This window comes from Phaethon aethereus, assembly GCF_964289735.1.
Source record: "Phaethon aethereus genome assembly, chromosome: 1".
In the NCBI taxonomy this organism is placed as follows: domain Eukaryota; kingdom Metazoa; phylum Chordata; class Aves; order Phaethontiformes; family Phaethontidae; genus Phaethon; species Phaethon aethereus.
The window spans coordinates 55,105,196-55,127,180 of record NC_138575.1 but is presented as its reverse complement, the minus strand read 5'-3'; the positions used below and the strand labels follow the sequence as shown (position 1 = coordinate 55,127,180).

The following is a 21,985-nucleotide window of genomic DNA, read 5'->3' as shown; positions in this document are numbered from 1 at the left end:
TACAGCTATTGAGCGCAGTCTGACTGTAGTTTTCCCACCTCTAAACAACCTGTGGTAACACCAACGGGATATAACTTTAATTTAGGTTTAATGAAATGTTGCAAACTTTTTTTTAAAAGTATTATGAAGCAGGTAGCAGTTGTGCTGCTGCATATGTATTTTCAAGTCTTAATATAAAAAGTTAAATGAAAAATGAGCTAGACTTACCCAAAAAATCATTCTTGTAAACTAGTCAAACAGTATGTATTTTCTAATAATAGCTTTCTGAAAACATCAGTTATCCTTGAAAGACTTGCAATATGAGGGCAGAATTCCCAGCTTTCTGTGATTCTTTAGCCGTTTACTACAGGTCAGCTGTAGCTAGGCTGTAGAAATCAAAAAGGGTAACAGAAACTGAGGAGACTATAAAATGTGAATGCTAGCAAAGAAGTGACTTCTGCTTATGCAGCAGTTTAATAGCTTGTGTAAATTTGATGTAGAGGTGGCAGAAAAAAAAAGAATTTTTATTAATAAATCCCACTGACATTTCTGCTGCTATTTGTGCAGAAAAAAACCTGTGCTCAAAAACCTGTGCAGTCTCAAGTACTTTTGTAAGATCTAGAATTATAAGAACAGTTGCGTTTTTTTGTGATGAAGCGTCTGTATCTAATTTGTTCAAAAGTAAAATATACAGTAATATATTGCTAAAATACTTAGAATGTAATTGTTTATGTATTAAAGAAAAAAAAATGTTGTCTATACACACGAATTCCTAAACAGTCTTTAAAGGACTGGGAAAATTTTAATTGGAAGAAATGTTTGTATTACTATAACTGAAGAAGCTGAATTAAATGACTGTTTAATTACAAAACCAGGAATTTAATTCCTAAAACTTGGAGACATTGTAAGGTGGTAATATTTGGATAATCTGTAAATGCTCAGTCACCCATAAAACCTCTGTAGAAAGGCTATCCATTATATAATTTAGAAAGAAAAACGTAAGGGAAGAATGCAAGTAGTACTTACTTAGGGGAGTCAGAAAAACCAAAGTTTTGAAAGTCATTTAGAGAATAAATCATCATGAAAGGGTTGACAAGTAGTTGATGATGGATAAGCTGGTATTCCAGAAAGAGAAGATTTTATATTGATGACTGCAACAAATCTGTTTCTCAGCTTCAGATTGAAGTCACGAACAGCTTTGGTGAATCTCTGCAGAAGAAGCTTCTGGACATTGAAGGGTTATATTCTAAGGTTCGGTCACGATACACCTTTATTCAAGCTCTTGTTAGACGCATCCGTGGTCTCCTAAGGATATCAAGGACCTAAAAGACTGATACATGTTGCTTGCCCCTTGAAGCAATGTACTAGGGCAGGCCTTCTGGATCATCAGATTTTATAGATCATACATTTTCTAAATAATGTCAAAAATATTTTGTTACTTTTTTTTCTTATCCCTATGGGTCAGTTTTATGTATTCTTTCCTACTGCTCCCAACTTGACAGGAAAAATAAAGGATTGTTTTTAACTGAGTTACGGCTAACATAAAATTTCAAGCAAGAAAGAATTCAAATGAAGGTCATAAAGGAAACAAAAGTGCTGGAGCTGTGATGATACTACATTTATGGATGCTTTCAGAGAAAAACGTCTCTGTGCTATTCTTTCTTTACACACATGTTTAATGAAAACATGGGCTTTAGGTTTCAGCACTTTGCAGGCTGTGATCGCTCTGGTGTGGGTTTTGCACTGTGAACTGCTTGTTTCTGCTCCCTCTCCTGTCATTTTTCAGAAGTTTTTCAAGCTTCTTCAGTTTGGACAAGTCTAGATAAGGAGGAAAAAAAAATGGGTAAAGTTATGAAAGGCGATTGCCCTACGCTTGGTTCTTAAGGGTTGGGGGAGTAAAGTTTTCTATGCTGTTCTTGCTGGAACGGAAGTATAAAGACAGAATAAAATGCATGAGGAGGAACCCAACATCCTTGAGTGGTAGATTGGTTCTATAGTTACAGATTGTTCTTGTAAGAGGTATTTATATCTCCTCACATAAAGAAAAAAAAAAGAATAGTGCAAGCACAGATTATTAACATGAGAACTGTTGGATCTCTCTCCTGTTACAGTTCTCCGTATGCGCCTTGTGAATTGTCTCCCCTGAGTTTTCATCACTTAGTATTTCATGTTTTTTACAATTTCATACTTATTCAATTGCACAAACTAATTAAACAAATTACATCACCTTTTATGCGGGGATGATGACACCCCTGCTCTCAGGTCTCGGCTGTTAGCCTAGGTATTAATGGTTTACAGAGGTGGAGCTGTTGATTCTCAAGAGGGGTTTTTCTTGTTTCTTTACCACCTCAATGCCTGGTTTTTCACTAAGTACAAGAACGTAACTTTGGAAGTCTGCTGGCTCAGAGGCATTCACTGCATTTTAGAAAATACCATCACGGTACCCAACACCTCGGTGTGTGAAATTTCGGGAACATCGGTAACCGTGACTTTATCCTTGGTGGTCCGTAGCCTGCAGGTAGCTAACGGCCCGCAGCGCCGGGAAGTCGTCCTGGGCTCTGGGTCGGAAGTGCAAATACTGCTGGCAACGGGGGGGGGGGGGGGGGGGGGCGCTTTAGTTACTACTTGGCTGGGGACGGTGGGGGCGGGTGGCGCCCGCCGCGACCAGCGCTCGCCCGTCCCGGCGTGCCCCGCGCTGTGGATGCGGCGCGCTGGAGCGCGGCGGGAGGCAGGAAGCGCCGCCCTCGCGGAGCCGCGTTCCCTCCCCTCAGGCCCGTGCTTTCGCCGCTGCAGATTCGTCACGTTTTCGCTTCCAGTCGCTCTTTTATTTTTTTAACTCTTTCCTCCCTATCTCCTGCCCTTCCGCACAGGGAGGGCAAGGGAAGCCCCCGCGCTCATCCCTTCCCTCCCTCGCCGAGGGCGGGCGGGCGCCCTCCCGGTTCCGTGTCGAAACGGCGTACGCCGCGGAGGGAGTGGGGGAGGGACCGCCTCGTTTACTCGCCGCGGTGTTCGACGTGGAGCCTGCGAGCGGCGGCGGCGGTAGGGCCAGCGGGGCGGGGTGCCCGCGGCGCGGCGTAGCGACTCGACATGGGTGAGGAGTGGGCACCGGCCTCCGTGTCGGGGCGGGGGGAGGCGGCCGGGGCGGACGCGGGGCGGTGGGCCGCAGCGTGCGGGCGCCTCGTCCGCGCCCCCCTCCCCCCCGGCCGCCTGTGGAAACGTGGGGGGAGGGGACTAGCGGTGCAGCCGACCGGCTCGGTGTTGAGCGAGGCAGGACGAGGGGAGGGCATCGCCTTCTGAGCGCCAGCGCGGCTGAGCGGCGGGCGCGGCCGGCTGCGGGAGCGGTTGCTGCCCGGCTGCCTTCAGCCTGAGCCCGGAACACGGAGAGGGTCCCGCCGGCAGTCGGGTTCCTGGCGCTGCTGCGGTTCTCCCGGCGTGCGGCTGCCGCTGCCGGAGCGCTTCAAGGCGGCGCCTTTAGTCGTTCCTCGTTACCTGTGGCATGGCGAGTCCTGCAGCGGGAGCAGGAGTATGTGTTTGGTCAAAGACCGTAATGCTTTTGTACTCCTGAGCCTTCTGTAAGGGGAACTCTGACCCAGGTACCTGATAGGTTGCTAATAAGGAACTAATTATGAAAAGAGGTTTCGTAGCATAGTAAGTAAAGTAGAGTGATAGTAAGAGGTCCTGAATTTAGGCGGTTAAGTGATTAACATAAATCTGTGTGGTGGGTTGACCCTGGCTGGATGCCAGGTCCCCACCAAAGCTGCTCTGTCACTCCCCTCCTCAACTGGAGTGGGGAGAGAGTATAACGAGAAGCTCGTGTGTCGAGATAAGGGCAGGGAGAGATCGTTCAGCAATTACTGTCACGGGCAAAACAGATTTGACTTGGGGAAATTAGTTTCAATTTACTACCAATCAAATCAGGGTAGGGTAATGAGAACTAAAACCAAATCTTAAAACACCTTGCCCTGACCCCTCCCTTCTTCCCGGGCTAAACTTCACTCTCGATTTTCTCTACTTCCTCTCCCCAAGGAGCACAGGGGGATGCGGAACAGGGGTTGTGGTCAGTTCATCACACGTTGTTTCTGCCGCTCCTTCCTCCTCAGGTGCAGGATTCCTCACACCCTTCCCCTGCTTCAGCATGGGGTCCCTCCCATGAGAGACAGTCCTCCACGAATTTCTCCAACATGTGGCTTTCCCACAGGTTTTCATGAGCACTTCTTCATGAACTGCTCCAGCCTGGGTCCCCCGCAGGGTCACAAGTCCTGCTAGCAAACTTGCTCCAGCCTGGGCTCCTCTCTCCACGGGGCCACAGGTCCTGCCAGGAGCCTGCTCCAGCGTGCGCTTCCCACAGGGTCACAGCCTCCTTCTGGCATCCACCTGCTCTGGCGTGGGGTCTTCCCCGGGCTGTATGTGGAGATCTGCTCCACCATGGAGCATCATGGGCTGCAGGGGCACAGCCGGCCTCACCATGGTCTTCACCAGGAGCTGCCGGGGAATCTCTGCTCTGGCACCTGGAGCACCTCCTCCCCCTCCTTCTTCACTGACCTTGGTGTCTGCAGAGCTGTTGCGCTCACGTATTCTCACTCCTCTCTCCAGCTGCAATTGCTGTTGCATGGGTTTTTTTCCCTTTCTTAACTCTGCTATCCCAGAGGTGCTACCACCATCGCTGATGGACTCAGCCTTGGACAGCAGCGGGTCCATCTTGGAGACGGCTGGCGCTGGCTTTGTCAGACACAGGGGAAGCTTCTAGCAGCTTATCACAGAAGCCACCCCTGCAGCCCTCCCACTACCAAAACCTTGTCACACAAACTGATACAATCTGTCTTACTAAAGATGGTATTTGAACATTGTTTTAGTGTGGGAAAAACGTATCAGAATATAAAAACAGGGAATGAGGGGTGTCTGGCAGTATGCAAAGTTACTGAGTGTTTGAGGGGAAAGAGTTACCATCTCTTAGGCCTACATGGATCTTAACATACTTAACACAGTAGCCTTCTACTTGAAATGTTTCTGTTGAAATACCTTTTGGAGCTTGGTTCTGTTAAGTTTATTTGCCTATCTTTCAGTAAACAACAGTGCCTTGAGCAGCACTATGCAAACTGGCAACAGATGGTCCCTTAATACCTTCTCTCTGTTTTCCAGGTCTGTAGTGCGTGTGGCTTCTGTGATGGGATGGGCTTAGGAGAAGTAAAGCAACCTGTTAACAGTTTGAATTCCTTCTTATGCATAAACACGCAGCTCATTGCCATCTCCTTTCCCTGGAAAGGCATTACAGGTGCCTAGAAAGGCAAATGCATGGAATAATTTTTTATCACAACCTCTTTTAATAAACATTTCAGTTGCAAACCTTCTCTAATTTGTCTCCTCTGTGATATATTTATCAAATATGATTCTAGCTTATTTTCTGTTTCAGTAACTAGTGATAGGACAAGAGGAGATGGCCTCAAGTTGCTCCGAGGGAGATTTAGACTGGATATTAGGAAAAATTTCTTTACTGAAAGAGTATTCAAGCTTTGGAACAGGCTGCCCAGGGAGGTGGTGGAGTCACCATCAGTGGAATTGTTCAAAAAAATGTGCAGGCATGGCACTTTGGTACATGGTTTAGTGGGCATGGTGGTGTTGGGTTGACTGTTGGACCTGATGATCTTAAGGGTCTTTTCCAACCGTAATGATTCTGTGATTCTATGATTGCCTCTTACAGGGTTTAGGTGGATTTACAAAATTATTATTTAGCGTTAGATATATTTGTTACAAAAATCATTGGAAAAAATGTCATTGTTACTGGCTTGGAACATTAGTATTCTTTCTACACTTAAACATCTGATAGGCACAAATCACATATTAGCCTGGTCAGAAGTACTCTCACATGTATTTAAAGATTGAGATGTTGGGGCAAGGCAGTTTTGGAAAATAAGAAAAAAGTATAAATGTGGCATTTAAAATCAGCTCCTAGAATTCATTATAGCATTAATGTGCTTCAGTATGTCCTTGTATAGTCTCTTGCATTGAAAAGATAGAGTCCGATACAAACAAAAAAGAAGTTGGCTCAGATTTTGACAAGTGAGAGAAAAGGAAAAAAAATCCTAACCGCAGTGGGGAAGCTTGATGCTGCTGCAACATGATTTTGCTGGATTGAGCTATTGTAAAATAGCAGCATAAAACGAGGAAGATAGAATGTGGTTCAGCACACAGGTATCTGGGCAACAACATGAACTCGTCTGTTTTCACTGGAGAAAAGAAACATATTGTTCCTTACTGTAAGGAAAGAGGTCAGTCTGTCAGCCTTTCCATATCCTCCATATTGCTAGCTGACATCCAAACGCCTCTCTGTTCTTTGTAGGGGGCTTTTTCTCCACCATCTTTTCCAGTTTGTTTGGAACTCGAGAGATGAGGATACTCATCCTGGGATTGGATGGAGCAGGAAAAACGACGATTCTCTACAGGTTACAAGTTGGAGAAGTTGTTACCACCATTCCAAGTAAGTGGTCAGTCCCTTAGTGAAAACACCTGATTTACCTGTAGCTCTAACACGTAAGCTTTGTCAGCTGAACTCGCTACACACTTTTGTCATAAACAAAAGGACCTTCCATTGTGGGAGCCTTGCACTGTTGTATTTAAGAACTTTCTTGCGTAATGGTATTACAGCATGCTATAGAAGTGCTACATAAAGGAATATTTTATGCTGCCCTGCTGAATGCAAAAAGTATTTGATCTTAAGATTGTTACCATGATTTGGCAGGCTTTTCATGATAGGTGAATATTCAGTAAGTGGTAACTGTTGACTGTATAAGTCTTTTGTCTCGAAATATAGCTGTAATGCAAATTCCAGAGATCATTATTATTGTACAAGAAAAAATTTTACATAGGGTGGTGTCAGTGAATCGTACCTATTTAATTTCTTATTTTTTTGACAAGGGTCTTCAGTTTGTTATATAAACACTTCTGTTTAACACAGAGAAGAAGAAATCAGGTGGTTTAACTTTACATTATGTAGGAAGTGTAACAAAACTCGATGTGAGATGTCATGGAAGGAGGTGATGCTTATTTTAAAAAATGTAACTGATTTCACCAGTTGTCTTAGCATTCACGCAGCCATATCCACCCAGGACAAACATCCCGATGTGTGTGCCCAGGTGGTCTGGCTAGAATCACTCGTGTAACGTGAAGGACAAGGGGCACTTGGCTTTGGATTCCCTGTCATGTCTTTTGGGTTCCTCCTGAACGGCCACCATAAACTGACTTTGGTCAGATCTTTTTTACCTTTTGGAAGCCAGCAGTTTACTATGCCACAATCCTTTTGCCTGAGAGTTCTGCCTATTTCAGCCTCTCTGAGTTTTAGGCAGTCTGCAACCATTGTTCACTTCCCTGTGTTGTGTTTCTCTCGGCTGGCAAGAAAAGGAATTATCAAATTATCAATTTGGTTGTCAAAATAGGCCATTCCTTTAACCCTTGCTCTGTTTCTTTTGGTGATTTCAGGCACACTTCTGTGCATTTTTAACAACTTTAGCATTTGTTACAAATCTCTATAATATGTTTACAATGCATTTTTTATTGTTCCGAGAAAAACATTACTGCATTATTTTGAGCCATAAACGTTTGTTGGGTTAACTTCACAAAGGGCATAAACTTCATTATGTAGCTACTGAGAATTTTTAGGCCTAAAAATTTTAAACCAAGTGCTGTAATGTTCTTCAGAAAAATAAAGAAAAATCACCAACAGTGAAATTGTTTAACTTTCTTTCAGCCATTGGCTTCAATGTTGAGACAGTGACATACAAAAATCTGAAATTTCAAGTCTGGGACTTGGGAGGACAGACGAGCATAAGGTAATAGATCTCTTAAAATCAAAAGATACAATTAAACTTCTCTAAAAAGTGCTAAGTTCTTGGAATTCTCATGGATGGCGCTTCTGAAAATCAGTTTTAAAAACTGCCCATCATCAGGACAGCACTTTCATGTGACAGAATTCAATTAGTCAGACCTGTTTTGGACTGCAGATGGGAAAGAAACAAGTGAATGTTTTCACTTGTGTACAGTTTTGCTTTGAAAACTGAGCTTACTTGTGTAGTAGGCAATTGTGTAGCATTCTGAGAAAGAGGGAAGTGAGTGATGTAAACCCAAAAAGATATTTAAATATTCTTAAGAACGCAAAGCTGGGGACTTGAATTTAGATACAGATGCTAAATATTTAAATATTCTTAAGAATGCAAAGCTGGGGACTTGAATTTAGATACAGATGCTAATTTTCTTAGTGAGCTTTACAAGTTTTGTAATGAGTCATTATATGCATAATTGTAGCAATCTCTTCAGTACCCCGTATGATCTTTTCATTCTTCCTTTTTGAATGCTAGGTAGCAAGGTTCAGTGTAGTTAGTTAATAAGTAAGGCGCAGTTAGTAAGGTGCAGTTTCAGTAAGGTAATTCTGAAAAAGGTGGTTTGTTTTGATCCTTGCTAATTACTTGCCTGCCTGAATTAGTCACTTAAGATTCCTCTGGTGACCATGATTATCTGTGTCAGAAGGTTGTGTGTTTAAACTTCCTTTGCTTCACTGTCCCTTGGTTATGCATCTGATGTCCCACAGGCTGATTCCCACATAAATCTGTCCCCAGCATTTCTGTCCTTTCCCTGTTTTCAAGCTGCCTCCCCCCCCAGCTATTGAAAGTATGTGCATTGGCTGTTCCTTTTTGTAGCCTTTTGAAGATGTTTTCTACTTGCTTCCTGGGGCCTTTCACCCCAGAGACAGTTTTTACTTCCTCTGGGTAATCTGGTTTTCACTATCTGGCTAAAAAGCACTGCTAAAGTGCAGATTATATGACTAGAACTTATCTTTCTTCTGCAGGCCATACTGGAGGTGTTACTATTCAAATACAGATGCAGTCATTTATGTAGTGGACAGCTGTGATCGAGACAGAATTGGCACTTCAAAATCAGAGCTTGTTGCTATGTTAGAGGTAAGAAAACAAGGGTGACGATCATATCAGTAGAACAGAAATTGAGACCATCTTTTTGGAGCAACTGTGACATTTGATTCAGTGAAGCTCAACTTAATTTGTCAAGCTTCAGCCCTCAGAATAGGCTCGTGCACTTCTGACTGAAAAGCACTAAATGCGCTGCAGATATTTCAGTTTTGTGCAGCATCGTCTGGGCAGTAAGATAGTTACATGTAACTTACTACATGTAAGGTTAGTCACGTGAAAATTTATCTGTCTGCAAGGACAGCTGCTCAGTACTTCAGTGGTGGCAAAATCAGGCCCTGAAGGATTAACAGTAATTAGTATCCTACTATGTTCTGAAGCTGAAGAATGTATGTAGAACAAGGTAATAGGAGTAAGAACATGGGTTGAGCAAAACTTAATTTTATTTTTTTCCTCCCAAAATTCGTACAAGCTCTTTGATATGCCTTGTTAAATCCAACTACCAACTTGTTTGATAATGTAACAGGCACAAGCAGTCATGTTTTGAAATTGCTCCTGTGTGGTTTCAGGCTGGAATTGAAAGTAAAGTAAATACCATTCTTTCATTGAAGAATTTTCTAAAGAAAGAACAGAAATGGGCAAACTGAAAATGATTATGAGAGCTGCTGAAGTGTCTTTTCATTCTATGGGTTTTTCTCTGCTTAAATAAATTCGGTAAAAGTCCGCAAGAGCTTGCATGCTTCCCCTTTTTTTAGGAAGAAGAGTTGAAGAAAGCCATCTTGGTGGTGTTTGCAAATAAGCAGGACATGGAACAGGCCATGACTCCCACAGAAATGGCAAACGCACTTGGTTTACCGGCTTTGAAGGACCGAAAATGGCAGATATTCAAAACCTCTGCAACTAAAGGCACAGGGCTTGATGAAGCAATGGAATGGTGAGTAACAGTCCAATTATGCTCACTTCATTAGAAAAATATCTTTTACTGTATTTTTTATTTTGAAGACAGGATCTGTGGAAAGTCTGTCTGACATAAAAGAGTCCACATTAGATGAAAGAGTAGCTTTCTCCTGAAAGTATTTCACCATAACTGAAATGACTTTTCAGTAGACTGACTTAACCTTTTTCCTAGGTTGGTGGAGGCCTTGAAGAGCAGGCAGTGACACAAAGCTGACCATTGCAAAGAAGTTTCAGCTATATCCAACATCCCTCTTTCTGCAGTCAAGTATTTTCAGGCCACAAATACTTGTAAATAGGACAGATTTGAGTTTGACTCCTGTAATGTGGATGCCGCTCTTGAATTGTAAAACTGAACCAAGTGACTGTCTGTGTACATTATGATATTCTATTTCTTTCTGTTTAAAGGATGTACTTAATGTTAATTTGTATGAAAGTCTTACTCGCTGGGAAAGGTTTTTTTGTTCCCCTCTCCTTTGGTGGTTTTAACTTTGAGTGGCTACTATATTCGTGTAATTAAAACACTAATAAAATCTGAAACTGTCAGCTGTACGCAGAGGTGTGTTGCTTGCTAGAGGCTGCTTGCTCACAGGAACAAGTCCAACTGCTGCCACTTCCAACAGCCACGTAGCTGAACGTTTAAAAGAGGTTTCCTTGAGCTGATGATGTTATACTTGAGAATCCTTCAGCATGGATACAATGTTACAGTAAAGCACAGCAACAGAGATAAATACCTTTGCTCTAGCTGCTAGCACAGCATTGGTTTTCTGAAAGGAAAATAAATGTCAATAGCCAACTACTGCCCTGATGGGCCAGGGCCATAATTTGAATTAAACTTCCACCTTCATGAGGTGTTACTGCCATACTCTCAGCTTAGCCAGAAATGGCAGTTAAGTTGCTCAGTATAGCTGCAGAAACTGCAAGACAGCTCAAGGTCAGGAGGCAGATTGTTTTCCCTCGAGGAGCTTGGATGTTCATAGGCATAAATGCAGTCATCACATAACCCATCTTTTAAAAATGAAGTAAAATTTAATATAAAAGATCATGGTGGTTGTCCATTCAACTGTACATGCTCTGGTAAATATACAGGTTTGGAAAAAAATTGAAAAGCTTTTATTTAAGATCCTAGAGGAAAAAGAGGACATGAAAAAATACTAATAAATACAATTAAAATATGCAAATATGTGTTTTTTTTTTAAACTGTAGCTAGTTCTTTAGCTTGAAATGACTTTTTATAAACTAATCCTCCAGGAAGGAAAAGCCTTTTTATTCCACCATTGCTAAGTCTTTCAGTGCATGACTTCGAGGTCTCTTGGCTTTGTATGTAGGGCGCAGGGATTCTATTTTTCTCTTCCTGGTTTCCGCTTTATTCTTATGTCTCTTCAACTTCCTCCTTGCAGCAATGTCGGGGTTTGCTACAATCTAGTGAAAAACAGTATGTTTGTTTAGTTACAACTAACATCAGGTACTTCCTAAGAAACTGGTAAGACAACGCACAGGATTGCTTTAGGCTCCTCAGAACTGAGGGTATTATTTCCAGCTGCTGTGCCCAGGCTTGCCACTGCTCCTGAGGCGCACGGGAACGCACAGCATCACTGTCAGCCAGAACCTCCCCAAGAGGCTGACCTTAAACAGCTTGTGAAGTTTGAAACAATGAAAACTGTCCCACTTCAGGATGAAGTTCTCCCTCAAACTCACCTTCCCAGTCAGCTCTCAAGCCTTCGGGGAAACCCTAAGTCTTCTTCCCAGAAGAGAAAGCAGAATCTTTCTTACCTGCAAAGCCCTCTGCTTTTTCCTCATTGCTCTTTTCTGATTGGCCTGTTTCTGCACCGAAGAAAAGGCAAGTGAAAAAGCCTCCAGTCCAACTAACTTCTTGAGCAGTTCTATGATTTCTTGGGAAAGGTTCTTCAGTGTCGGATCTAACAAAAAAAAAATTAACTCATTTAATCTTTTCAGCATATGGAATGAAAGCCAAGAGCCCAGTAAGGATTGCTCTTTACTAATGGATGGCTGTACTGATTCATCTTGCCCAATATACTGTGGAAACCAGAGCAAAGGCGCTTGTGAAACCTGCTCATTCTTCACCAGCTTTTGCAGAGGACCACAAGTGGTGCTTCACACAGGCAAACAAAAAATAATGCTTCTGAGAGGCAAAAGGTTTTTTTAGAAGGATAATGGCATCCCAGAGGTTATTAAAAGTGGCTTGCTGTATATAGCTGCCAGGGCTCTTTTGGAATAGGCTTTATTGGAAACAGAGATGATTCCAGCCTTGTCAGTCAGCATCTCTCCAGTATGCACAATAAGGAATGGCTTAATGGTTAGGATCACTTACCTACAATCACTGAAAGGAAAAAAAAAAACCACAAACCACCTACTGGGAAGGGAAAAAAGGCTACAAAGAGATGCTACGGGAAAACTGAGAGCAGGGCAAATGTTTCCCTCAGTCTTCCAACAGATCCCTCTTCCAAGTCCTTGTACAGACTCCAGAGAAGTCTATAAGAAGACTTATAGAGAGAAGCTTGTATAAGCTGCTTGCCTCCACAACAACCTTCAGTGACAAGTTCCCTGGGCTTACACCCCCTATCATGTGAAAAACCATCTCTGCAGTTATTCTGAAAAATCATTTGAAGGCCTCTGGTTCTTGTGCTGGCAGAGAAAGCAAAATGTTGATCTTTATCCACATGCAATACTGTCAATCTCTAATGTATCTTTTCCAGATCTCTTTCTTACTTGCTTAGCTAAAACACAAATGGTAGCCCAGGCAGCTTGTTGCTTACCTAGAACAATGTTACCGCCCTCCTCCAAGTTTTTTCAGTTCCTTTGTATCCTTTCTGAGATGTGGAGACCCAGTGCTGCACGCTGCATTTTCATCGCATTTACATATTTAGAGTGTATGTATACATAAACAGATTTAGAGTAATATAACTCTTTTTGGTTTGTCATCTGTTCTTTTCCTGACATTGGATTTTGTTTGACTGACTTAACACATTTTCATGAACTATCTAAACACCAGTGTCTTGCTCTTAAGCCAAGAGTCTCTCACGTTAAATGGGAAGTTGGTTTGTTTGCCTTTCCCCCACCAGGCATGACTTGCTAAGAGCTTTTAAACAAACACGGATCTCCAGGGAGAAACAAGTGGTGTTGCTCAGGTAGTATCCAGCGGGACAGGGTGACCCGCACTCATTTAGGAGGAAGGGAGGTTCTGTGCACAGCTCCATGGGTGTACGCCTGCCTGCACACACCGCGTGCGGCTTTCCCGCAGCAGACAGCTCCCTCCCCCTGCCTGCAGAGGTTACTTTCTTTCAGTCGCTGTGCAGACATGGCACACACTAAAGGTCATTTTCTCTATTTCAAAAGGGGGAGCTTGAGGAAAACATCAAGTTGGTGATTCCAGCTTGTACAGTCCCTTGCTCTACAGTAACACGAGCTGCTGTAAAAGACACCCTGTTTTACATTAAAACTGAAACATGCTTTAACCATAAGGCATGGATCTTCATGCCCCTGAGCCTCACAGCAGATCTAGCACTGTAATTCAAAAAGAATGGCGGTTAGCAACAGCCGTGTTCTGGCTTCCTTACCACCCACTCTCTTCCTCTTCTCAGCAAGGACGCCATGAGTCTTGCCACCATCCACCCTTGATTACTACACGTTTTTCACTACAGCACGTGCTCAAGCTTTACCCACGTGCATGTAGGAAGCCTGCCTGTATTGGGTTTGTGTAGCAAGGATTTGGAAGCAGGGAGGCTGCAGGGGTGGCTTCTGTGAGAAGCTGCTAGAAGCTTCCCCTGTGTCTGACCGAGCCAGTGCCAGCCGGCTCCAAGATGGACCCGCTGCTGTCCAAGGCTAAGCCCATCAGCGATGGTGGTAGCACCTCTGAGATAGCATACTCAAGAAGCGGTAAAAAAACCAGCATGCAGCAATTGCAGCCAGAGAGAGGAGTGAGAATACGTGAGCGCAACAGCTCTGCAGAGACCAAGGTCAGTGCAGAAGGAGGGGGAGGAGGTGCTCCAGGTGCCAGAGCAGAGATTCCCCTGCACCTCCTGGTGAAGACCATGGTGAGGCCGGCTGTGCCCCTGCAGCCCATGATGCTCCATGGTGGAGCAGATCTCCACGTACAGCCCGGGGAGGACCCCATCTCGGAGCAGGTGGATGCCTGAAAGAGGCTGTGACCCTGTGGGAGGCCCACACTGGAGAAGATTCTTGACAGAACCTGTGGACCCTGTGGGGGACCCAAGCTGGAGCAGTTCATGAAGAACTGCAGCCTGTGGGAAGGCCTCAGGTTGGAGAAATTCATGGAAGACTCTCCCATGGGAGGGACCCCAGGCTGGAGCAGGGGAAAGGTGTGAGGAGTCCTGCCTCTGAGGAGGAAGGAGCGGCAGAAACAACGTGTGATGAACTGACCACAACACCCATTCCCCGTCCTCTTGTGCCACTTGGGGAAAGGACGTAGAGAAAATTGAGAGCGAAATTGAGCCTGGGAAGAAGGGAGGGGTCAGGGGAAGGTGTTTTAAGACTTGGTTTCAGTTCTCATCCTACTCTGATTTTTTTGGCAATAAATTAAACTGATTTCCCCAAGTCGAGTCTGTTTTGCCCGTGACAGTAATTGCTGAACAGTCTCTCCCTGCCCTTATCTCTACCCACGAGCTTCTCATTATACTTTCTCTCCCCAGTCCAGCTGAGAAGGGGAGTGATAGGGCAGCTTTGGTGGGAACCTGGCACCTAGCCAAGGCTCAACCCACGACACTGCCTAACTTCACTCCAATCTTTTTTCTTCGTCAACGTGTAGACTTTTGTTCCTTTTGTGCTGTCAAACACTCTCCTCCTTTCCTGATATGTTGGTTTGACAGCAAGTAGGTGAAATCCACTGATTGTGGCACCTATGCCTCAACAGGCAAAAGGCATGACAGGCAGTGCTTGTGCCGGGGCAGAGCTCTGGCACTTTCCTCTTTGCTAGTCTTTGCGAGGGAAATCACTTACCTTGCTCTGCATAGGTGCTGTTCAACTCCCTGTACAGAGGGGTGAGAATTGTTGGGAGGTACGGCTTGATCCTGTCTTTCCCCAGGTCCACAGAGATTGCTCCCAGGAACTTAAAGATGCAGCTTCTCTGAAAATGAATGTGTGGGACATGAAATAAGGAAGGATGGAATGACACCGCCTAACTGAACTGCTGCAACAGGGCTGTGCCTCACTGTTAAACGTACAAGACGTTGTTTAAGACACCCCGGTCAGAAATTCTCTGCTGTTACGAGGTCTTGCTGCAGCCAAGTACAGCCTTTAGAAGAGACAACCCCAAGGGATCTGTAAACGTGTGAGCTGTGACTTCACGGGGTTGACAGCTGTTAACGCTCTGAACGGGCTTGTTCTCACTGTCCTGTACTGAGGCAGCTGAAGACATGAAAGCTCAGCCTCTGTCACTACACACCACAGGCAACCACAGTGCTTTTCCTGATGCTCTCCCACACTCTCCCCTTCTCCTAGCAAGTAACTCCACACTGCCATTCCTCTGCCTGCACAAACCTAGCACTCTTGGGCTTTCAAAGGCAGTGCTGTGTCCCCTTCAGCTTGGTGCCTTTGGCCTTCCCACCCTTCCACCACCCCACCTGCGGGCTGGAAGCAACAGCAAGAAGCAGCAGACTAACTAGCACAAGCCTTTCACGAGAACCCTGAACTGAAATGCTTGCTGTTTCTTTGGCACCTACTAATCCTTGCTTCAGCACCAGGTCCCAGCACCCTCTACAGCTGGTCCCCTGGAAGCAAAAAGCCAGAGCAACACTCAGGCTGTGCAAGTGCCTACCACATCAAAAGCAGCTGGTCTAACCCTGTTCTTACCTTTAAAGGGACCTTAGGGGAATATGCTGCTTCTCGCTTTGCCATGAGAGAGAGCTTCTTCATTAACCATAGCAATGTGGCTGGCTGGCCTTTCTCTTCTGTGTCCTCTCTTTCTCCCTCTCCCTGTGCAGAAATGTCTTTCTCTTCCTCATCTTCTGAGGCCTCTTGCTCTTCCACTTCACAGCTGAGTTCTCCTTCAGCCTCTTTACCTTCTTCTAAGGCAGGGGCTAGCAAGTAAACAACTTTTGCCACAAAAAGCAAATTCTTTATAACCTGATGTGTAAAAACAGTCAGTCACTGTGGGTTCCCCCAGTGTCAGCACCAGCAGTACCTGAGCAAGGCTAGATCTGAAAGAGGAACTGGCCAACCCAGGAGGCTGTAATGGGTTCAGCCCCTGCATGTTGCTCCTAACAGGAAGGCCCACCTCAATATCCTCTTGTAGTTTGGGAGCATCTTTCCCCATGAGCTACTATGCCATTTGGGCTCCAGCACCCCCTAAGGCAGGGCTGCTCCTTTCGTCTTCCCCACCCCTACCAGCCCCTGGCTCTCCACAATGAAATCTCTGACCAGGTTCACAATGGAGTCAGACCTTCAAGCAACAGCATAAAGCTGGACTAGATGCTCCCAGGAAACAGTGCAAGGCTCCAGAGCAGCTGCAGAGAACCAGCACCAGAGATCTGGATGCCCGCTCCAGGATCTGGCTGCCCAGCCTACTCCAGTCTGGGCTGCAGAGCCAGACTCTCCCTGACAGGAAGGACCCCAGTCCTGCCCTCCTTTAGTGCCCCCCCTTTCTGCCCCTGCCACCCCTCAGCCCTTCCAGCAGGCTGACACCACAAGGCAGACTTTCTGGGTTCCTCTGAGACATGCACCTGCTCAGATGCCCTCAGCACAGAGTAGCTGGTCCCATCTGACACCACCAGCCAGCAGCGCTGCTGTGGTGACTAGGACATGACACTCCCTCACGGGCCAGGGCCTGCCCTGTGCCCTCCTGCAGCCCCAGACCTTCTCCTGCTCTTACCTGCTCTCCCAGAGATAGGTCCAGGAACTTTGACTGCAGCTGATGGCAGAATGCAAACACAAGATCCTTCATCTGGGGAGAGGAAAAAGGAGAAGGAAACTACTCCGTGAAAGGGAGCCAGTAGCAGAAACTCAAAGCAGTGTTTTGCAGTCACCAAAGGCAGTTCCCAGGGGAGGCCAAGGGATTGGCTCAGCACAACTTCTGCCTGCATCTTGCAGCCTAGAGGGAAATCTTTGTGCTGCTGAGAATAAGATCCCAGAGAAGCCCCCTCCCAGCAGCAGAGACACCTCCTCAAATGCTGTAAGTGATTAGGATTAGGCAGCAGACAAGCAACTAAACAAGAAATGTGCATGCTAAACTGTAACACTATTTTTATGTCCCAGCCAAGGAATGGGCATGGGCAGGGGGGTAGGCACAGTGCAGACAACACTACCTTTTTGTCCAGTTCAGCAGTCAAGAAGACTGTGGATGCAGACAGCTCTGCTGACATTTTTTTCCTCTTCCCTGCCTTCCTTTCCCTCCACTTGCTGACAAGATCTTCTGGCTTGTAAGATGCAAACAACAAGCCAAAGATCTCAGTAGCCGTCAGCCAGACCCAGCTGTGAGGATACCATAGGTGAGACTGGACATGACCTGGGGGAAAGAAAACCTTTCAGCACAGGAGCTGGTCCAGTGAGAGCAGAAGATGAACCAAGAATTATCACAGCACATGCTACAATAAAAAGTTGAAGGAAATGAATGGTGCTCATCTGCTCAGAACATAATCAAAAGACTTCTTAGCAACTCTATCCAGCCAAAGCAGAGAGCGGCAAAAAGCTACAGGTAGCCAAATGTCCCCACAGTGACCACGAGGTCTTTGAATGCAGCCATAGCACTTCCAAACATCCAAAGACAGGGCCATTGCCAAACAAATGCCAATAAGCCAGCCTGACATTGTACAGTCCCACTTACAGGGAAATTGCTTGACTCAAATAACCTCCAGGTCTTAACATCATGGCAGACACACAGTATTTACAGCACTATTACCATGTGTCATTGCTTGCTGGCTGGTATGTATGATCTCATCAAGAAAATCTCATCTTCCCAGGAGAACTGAACGTTTTCATCCAAGAGGATGTAATTATGGTCAAACACGCAACAGTTTGCAAGTATTTGCTCTTGGGATAATAGAAAATACTTGCCAGCAACTGAGACAAGAGGGTGTCTTGTTTTCATCATCCTATGTAACCTTTTCCATTAACATCTCTTTCACTGCCCAGTAACTGCCGTATATTAGCATCCTGAAGCATGTAAACCTTGTACAACAAAGTTCAGTGGTTTATATTAGGGTGCAAAAAACCACACGGCATACAAAGAATCTTCCTGGTAACACAGCTATAATAATTCTTGATACTTACCCCAGATATTGCTTACAACATCACTGTTCTTGGTTAACTGAATCAAGTTGCACTCTGTGATTAGCTTTGTTACCAGCACAAGAAAGCTGAATAGCAGCCTATCTGCAGCCTTCTCCTCCTCCTCTTCAGTTATCTAATAAAATCAGCAAGTCAAGAAAGATGCTTATGAGAACCTGAAGACAGTGCTTATTTACCCTACTAGGTAAAGTTCAGATCAATCCTGCAAAGAAACAGAAGACTGACTTATACCCAATTCCCAAAATAAACAGAAGTAGCTCCACTAAAGCATTTCCTCTAGAGACTGAACCTCTCCAGGACATTGTTATTAGAATCATTCTTCTTGTTTTTTTATACAGACATTACGGTAACAGGTTTCTAAATGCAAGCAATTACACATATTGTGTATCATTTACGTATATACATGTATTTGTGCACATTTCATTCTCATTATTAGAGCCAAGCTGAGCACAGCTTTGCCTGTGTCACCTGGGAAGCCCCAAGTTGTTACGACAACACTGTGTGCACTGTGTTTTACTAAATTGCCTTCAGGTCCTCAACCCTGCCTGCAATCACCAGCTGGCTTGATGTAACTAGTCAGTGCTTTACCTACGTGTGGCAGCACAGGGGGTGATTACACTGAATTTCTCCTCACTGCAGGTATTTTATTTTCATCTCTTGCCAATTTACATACCCCGAGATTCTTCTCTCTTGTTCAGCATGTTGCCCTTGCGCATTAGTAACATATGTGGCCGCTCCCCAGGTGCAGTGACTGGGATCCCTTTGGGATTATCACATGCCAAGCAGAATCTGAGGCAGCCTTGTTAGTCTGAGTTAATCATGTGCACTAAAAAGACTTTCCATAAAACAAAACCGTTGTACAGGAAGGGAACTCTTTTGTAAGTTACAGCTGTAGATAACACTGAACAAAGCAGACAGTCACAAGTGATGCACTCCTGGACCTTCCACGCTTACACAAATCTCTGCAGCTAGCAGATGCGTTTCCCAATTAAACGGATGTTGTCAGTGTGATCATCGGGCTGTTTTCCAACTAAACAGATTCTAAACCACCCCGGTGCTACCTGTGCACCCTGCCATTCTTTCTGACAGTGGTTTTTATAACTCCGCTTTATACAAAAAACAGAAATCCCTCCTTCCCCAACAGGGAAGACTAGAAGGAGGGAAAGCTACCTCAAAATACATACTGCTACATGCTGTCAACCCACCAAGTCATACAGGTAAAAAGCAAAACCTTGAGGCCTGTCTCAAGAACCCTTCCACCCACAGAGATCTTGATAGAAGCTGGGGCATGGAGCAGTATATCTGCTGGTTACACAGTATGGCTACAGGCTCAGGCCAGGTGGCTTTGCAAAAGTCCCTTTGCCCCTTGTACTGGGACACATGACATCAAATTTGGGCTTGCAGACAAAAAAATATAGTTCTAGGTCAGTGAGGTCCCCTTCAGAACAAATGTGTGTGTGTTCTGTCTTTCCTCAGTCCCAAACAGTAGGTCCAACTGTTAAATCTCTCCTACACTTCCCATTTTCTTAATTCTCTTTCCCCAAGCCTCACACATGTCAAAAATTACTTACATTTTCAAATTTAATTGGGTTGATTTCTTTTTCAATCAAGGTGAGGACAGCTTCAAGCCGCCGTTCAAACATTATTCCCTCCACTTCAACAAACAAACCACATGCCTGGGCAGCCAACCTCCTGTGTGAACTCTGCCAACAGAAAGAATAACACCCCTTTTTACTTCTTGATAATCAAATCCTACAGCTCCCATAGAATAATAATGTTGGAAAAGACCTCTAAGATCATCAAGTCCAACTGTCAACCCAACACCACCATGCCCACTAAACCATGTCCCAAAGTGCCATGTCTACACGTTTTTTGAACATCTCTGATGGTGACTCCACCACTTCCCTAAGCAGCCTGTTCCAATACTTGACCACTCTCTCAGTAAAGAAATTTTTCCTCATATCCAATCTAAACCTCCCCTGGCGCAACTTGAGGCCATTTCTTCTCATCCTGTTGCTGGTTACTTGGGAGAAGAGACCAACACCCACCTCACTACAACCTCCTTTCCAGGTAGTTGTAGAGAGCGATAAGGTCTCCCCTCAGCCTCCTTTTCTCCAGGCTATACAAGCCCAGTTCCCTCAGATGCTCCTCATAAGACTTGCTCCCCAGATCCCTCACCAGCTCCGTTGCCCTCCTCTGGACATGCTCCAGCAACTCAATGTCGTTCTTGTAGGGAGGGGGGTGTGAGGTGCAGGATCCCATGTGCAAATCTTACTTTTGCTTGTAGCAACAGCATCTCAAGAGAAGCTAGTTTTCAGAGTACTACTGAAAAAGGAGACACTGCCAGCTAGGGACAAAAGTGCCTAGGGACAAAAGTGCCTGGCAGCACAAGTTATCCCTGGAAACACACCCTAAAACTGAATGCTGAGAGGCTTTTCCCAGCCCAGTTCCCAGCTGCAAAACTCTGGGGGCTACTTTGCGCTCTTTGATTCTTCACAATGCAACAGGTGACTCACAGCTATAAACCAGAACTGAACATATTAGAGATGAAAAGGATGAAATGTCGAAGACGACTTACTCTACTAGTGTAGAGAGAGAGAACCTGAGTCCAGTTTGAGAATAACTAAACACCCAGGCACCCAGATCAAAATGGGAGTTCTGTAAGACTAGATGTTCTACCCTCCAGCTGCTGGCGACAGAATGAAAAAAGTCTGAGCTAAAGACAGCGCAAAAAGCCAATTACAGGGATCAGAAGAGCTTCAAGGAATTTGCTTAAATCTTTAACCTGAGCAAAGACTACACCTGGTGAAAATACCTGACCCAAAAGAGGAACTGTTAGAAAGCAGCCTGGAAGTCTGTAGGCTGACCTACAGCATCAGCAGTTCCCTACATTCGTGCAGCTTTATGAAGCTATACCATTTCCTGCTCTTCTTGCTAGCAAGAGCTATAGCACTGGGTACAGTTTTAAAGAGCTTTTATTCTAAGCTGAGTGTTGCCCATACTCCTCTCCTGGAACTACTAAGTCAGGTACAACTGAACCCACCAATCCACCAGCCCTGGTACTAGCAACCTCTCCCCTCTTACTCAGCCCCCAAAGAGAGTTGAGACCTGGTCAGTGAGAAGACCAAAGAGTACCTTCTTGCTGCGAAACCACTCTGTGACCAGCGAAAACATCAGATCTTGTTTTTCATTGTTTATCTTACTGAGGAGAGATTTACATGTCAAAGCCGCCATCTTTTTGCATTTTGCAGAGTCATCATTTATCATCATCATACAGAGAGAGAGAAAAAACAGCCCGCAGTATTTGTGGAGGAGATCCTAGAAAGAAACAACCATTAATCAACTGCACATCCCCAAGGAGCTTCTGGCATTTAATGGGGAAAGGAGGGGTATTTGTTGCACCACATACAGGAACAATGTCAGCCCTGAGTGGGGTCCACTTCAAGGCAGGTGAACTGAAAGGACAGGATGATCCAATTGTTGGAGCTCACAGGGAGTGTACAACAGCTTCAGCTCTGCTCTGACTTGCTAACATGTCCCTCAGACAGCAACGTGAGTGTCAAACCTTAAAAGGTATTTTCATGCCCAACTCTCACTGAAATAGGCTTACGTCCTGCAGCACTGAAGCAGTCAGCCCAAAGGCCCTTCTCTCAGAGACAGAAGCTCTTTGCTACTTTACAGAGTTGCCAGGAACCAAGTCAAGATACTAAATCTAATCAGGCAGTGGTGAAGCACAGCTTACTGTGCAGAATTTCTCTTCCTTCCTCCCAAATTTTTGCTTCATTGTACTTCTCTCAGTCTCCTGAATGCTCAGTCAAGCTCCAGCTGCAGAACTTCAAGGCAGCTTAGCATTTTGTGTATGTTATCCTGCATGGATG

At 44.9% G+C, this 21,985-nt stretch overlaps 3 protein-coding genes across 5 annotated transcripts in view; 2 read left to right on the top strand and 1 right to left on the bottom strand.

The window, feature by feature from the left end:
* The window catches only part of NUP205 (nucleoporin 205), a gene marked incomplete at both ends in the record, with an annotated part of 48,890 nt that extends 47,585 nt beyond the window's left edge, over positions 1-1,305 (top strand). For both annotated transcript variants that reach the window (XM_082013704.1, XM_082013703.1), the window contains one exon: positions 1,153-1,305. In XM_082013704.1, coding sequence (XP_081869830.1) covers positions 1,153-1,305 — 153 coding nt within the window. The remainder of the gene's footprint in view (positions 1-1,152) is intronic.
* Positions 1,306-2,266: 961 nt separating this feature from the next.
* ARL1 (ARF like GTPase 1) lies at positions 2,267-10,285 on the top strand (the record flags this gene model as incomplete). Its single annotated transcript, XM_082011840.1, has 7 exons — positions 2,267-2,497; positions 2,850-3,018; positions 6,317-6,454; positions 7,721-7,802; positions 8,816-8,927; positions 9,647-9,825; positions 10,021-10,285. 7 exons carry the CDS (start codon positions 2,267-2,269, stop codon positions 10,049-10,051), a joined length of 942 nt encoding a protein of 313 aa, XP_081867966.1. The 3' UTR covers positions 10,052-10,285.
* Positions 10,286-11,111: 826 nt separating this feature from the next.
* Positions 11,112-21,985, bottom strand: part of UTP20 (UTP20 small subunit processome component) — a gene marked incomplete at its 3' end in the record, with an annotated part of 66,099 nt that continues 55,225 nt past the window's right edge. For both annotated transcript variants that reach the window (XM_082011665.1, XM_082011664.1), the window contains exons 54-62: positions 21,243-21,425; positions 19,679-19,810; positions 18,090-18,222; positions 17,126-17,325; positions 16,693-16,764; positions 15,675-15,947; positions 14,823-14,949; positions 11,619-11,764; positions 11,112-11,267 (exon numbers count right to left, since the gene is read on the bottom strand). In XM_082011665.1, the coding sequence (XP_081867791.1) occupies positions 11,112-11,267; positions 11,619-11,764; positions 14,823-14,949; positions 15,675-15,947; positions 16,693-16,764; positions 17,126-17,325; positions 18,090-18,222; positions 19,679-19,810; positions 21,243-21,425 (1,422 nt within the window). The remainder of the gene's footprint in view (positions 11,268-11,618; positions 11,765-14,822; positions 14,950-15,674; positions 15,948-16,692; positions 16,765-17,125; positions 17,326-18,089; positions 18,223-19,678; positions 19,811-21,242; positions 21,426-21,985) is intronic.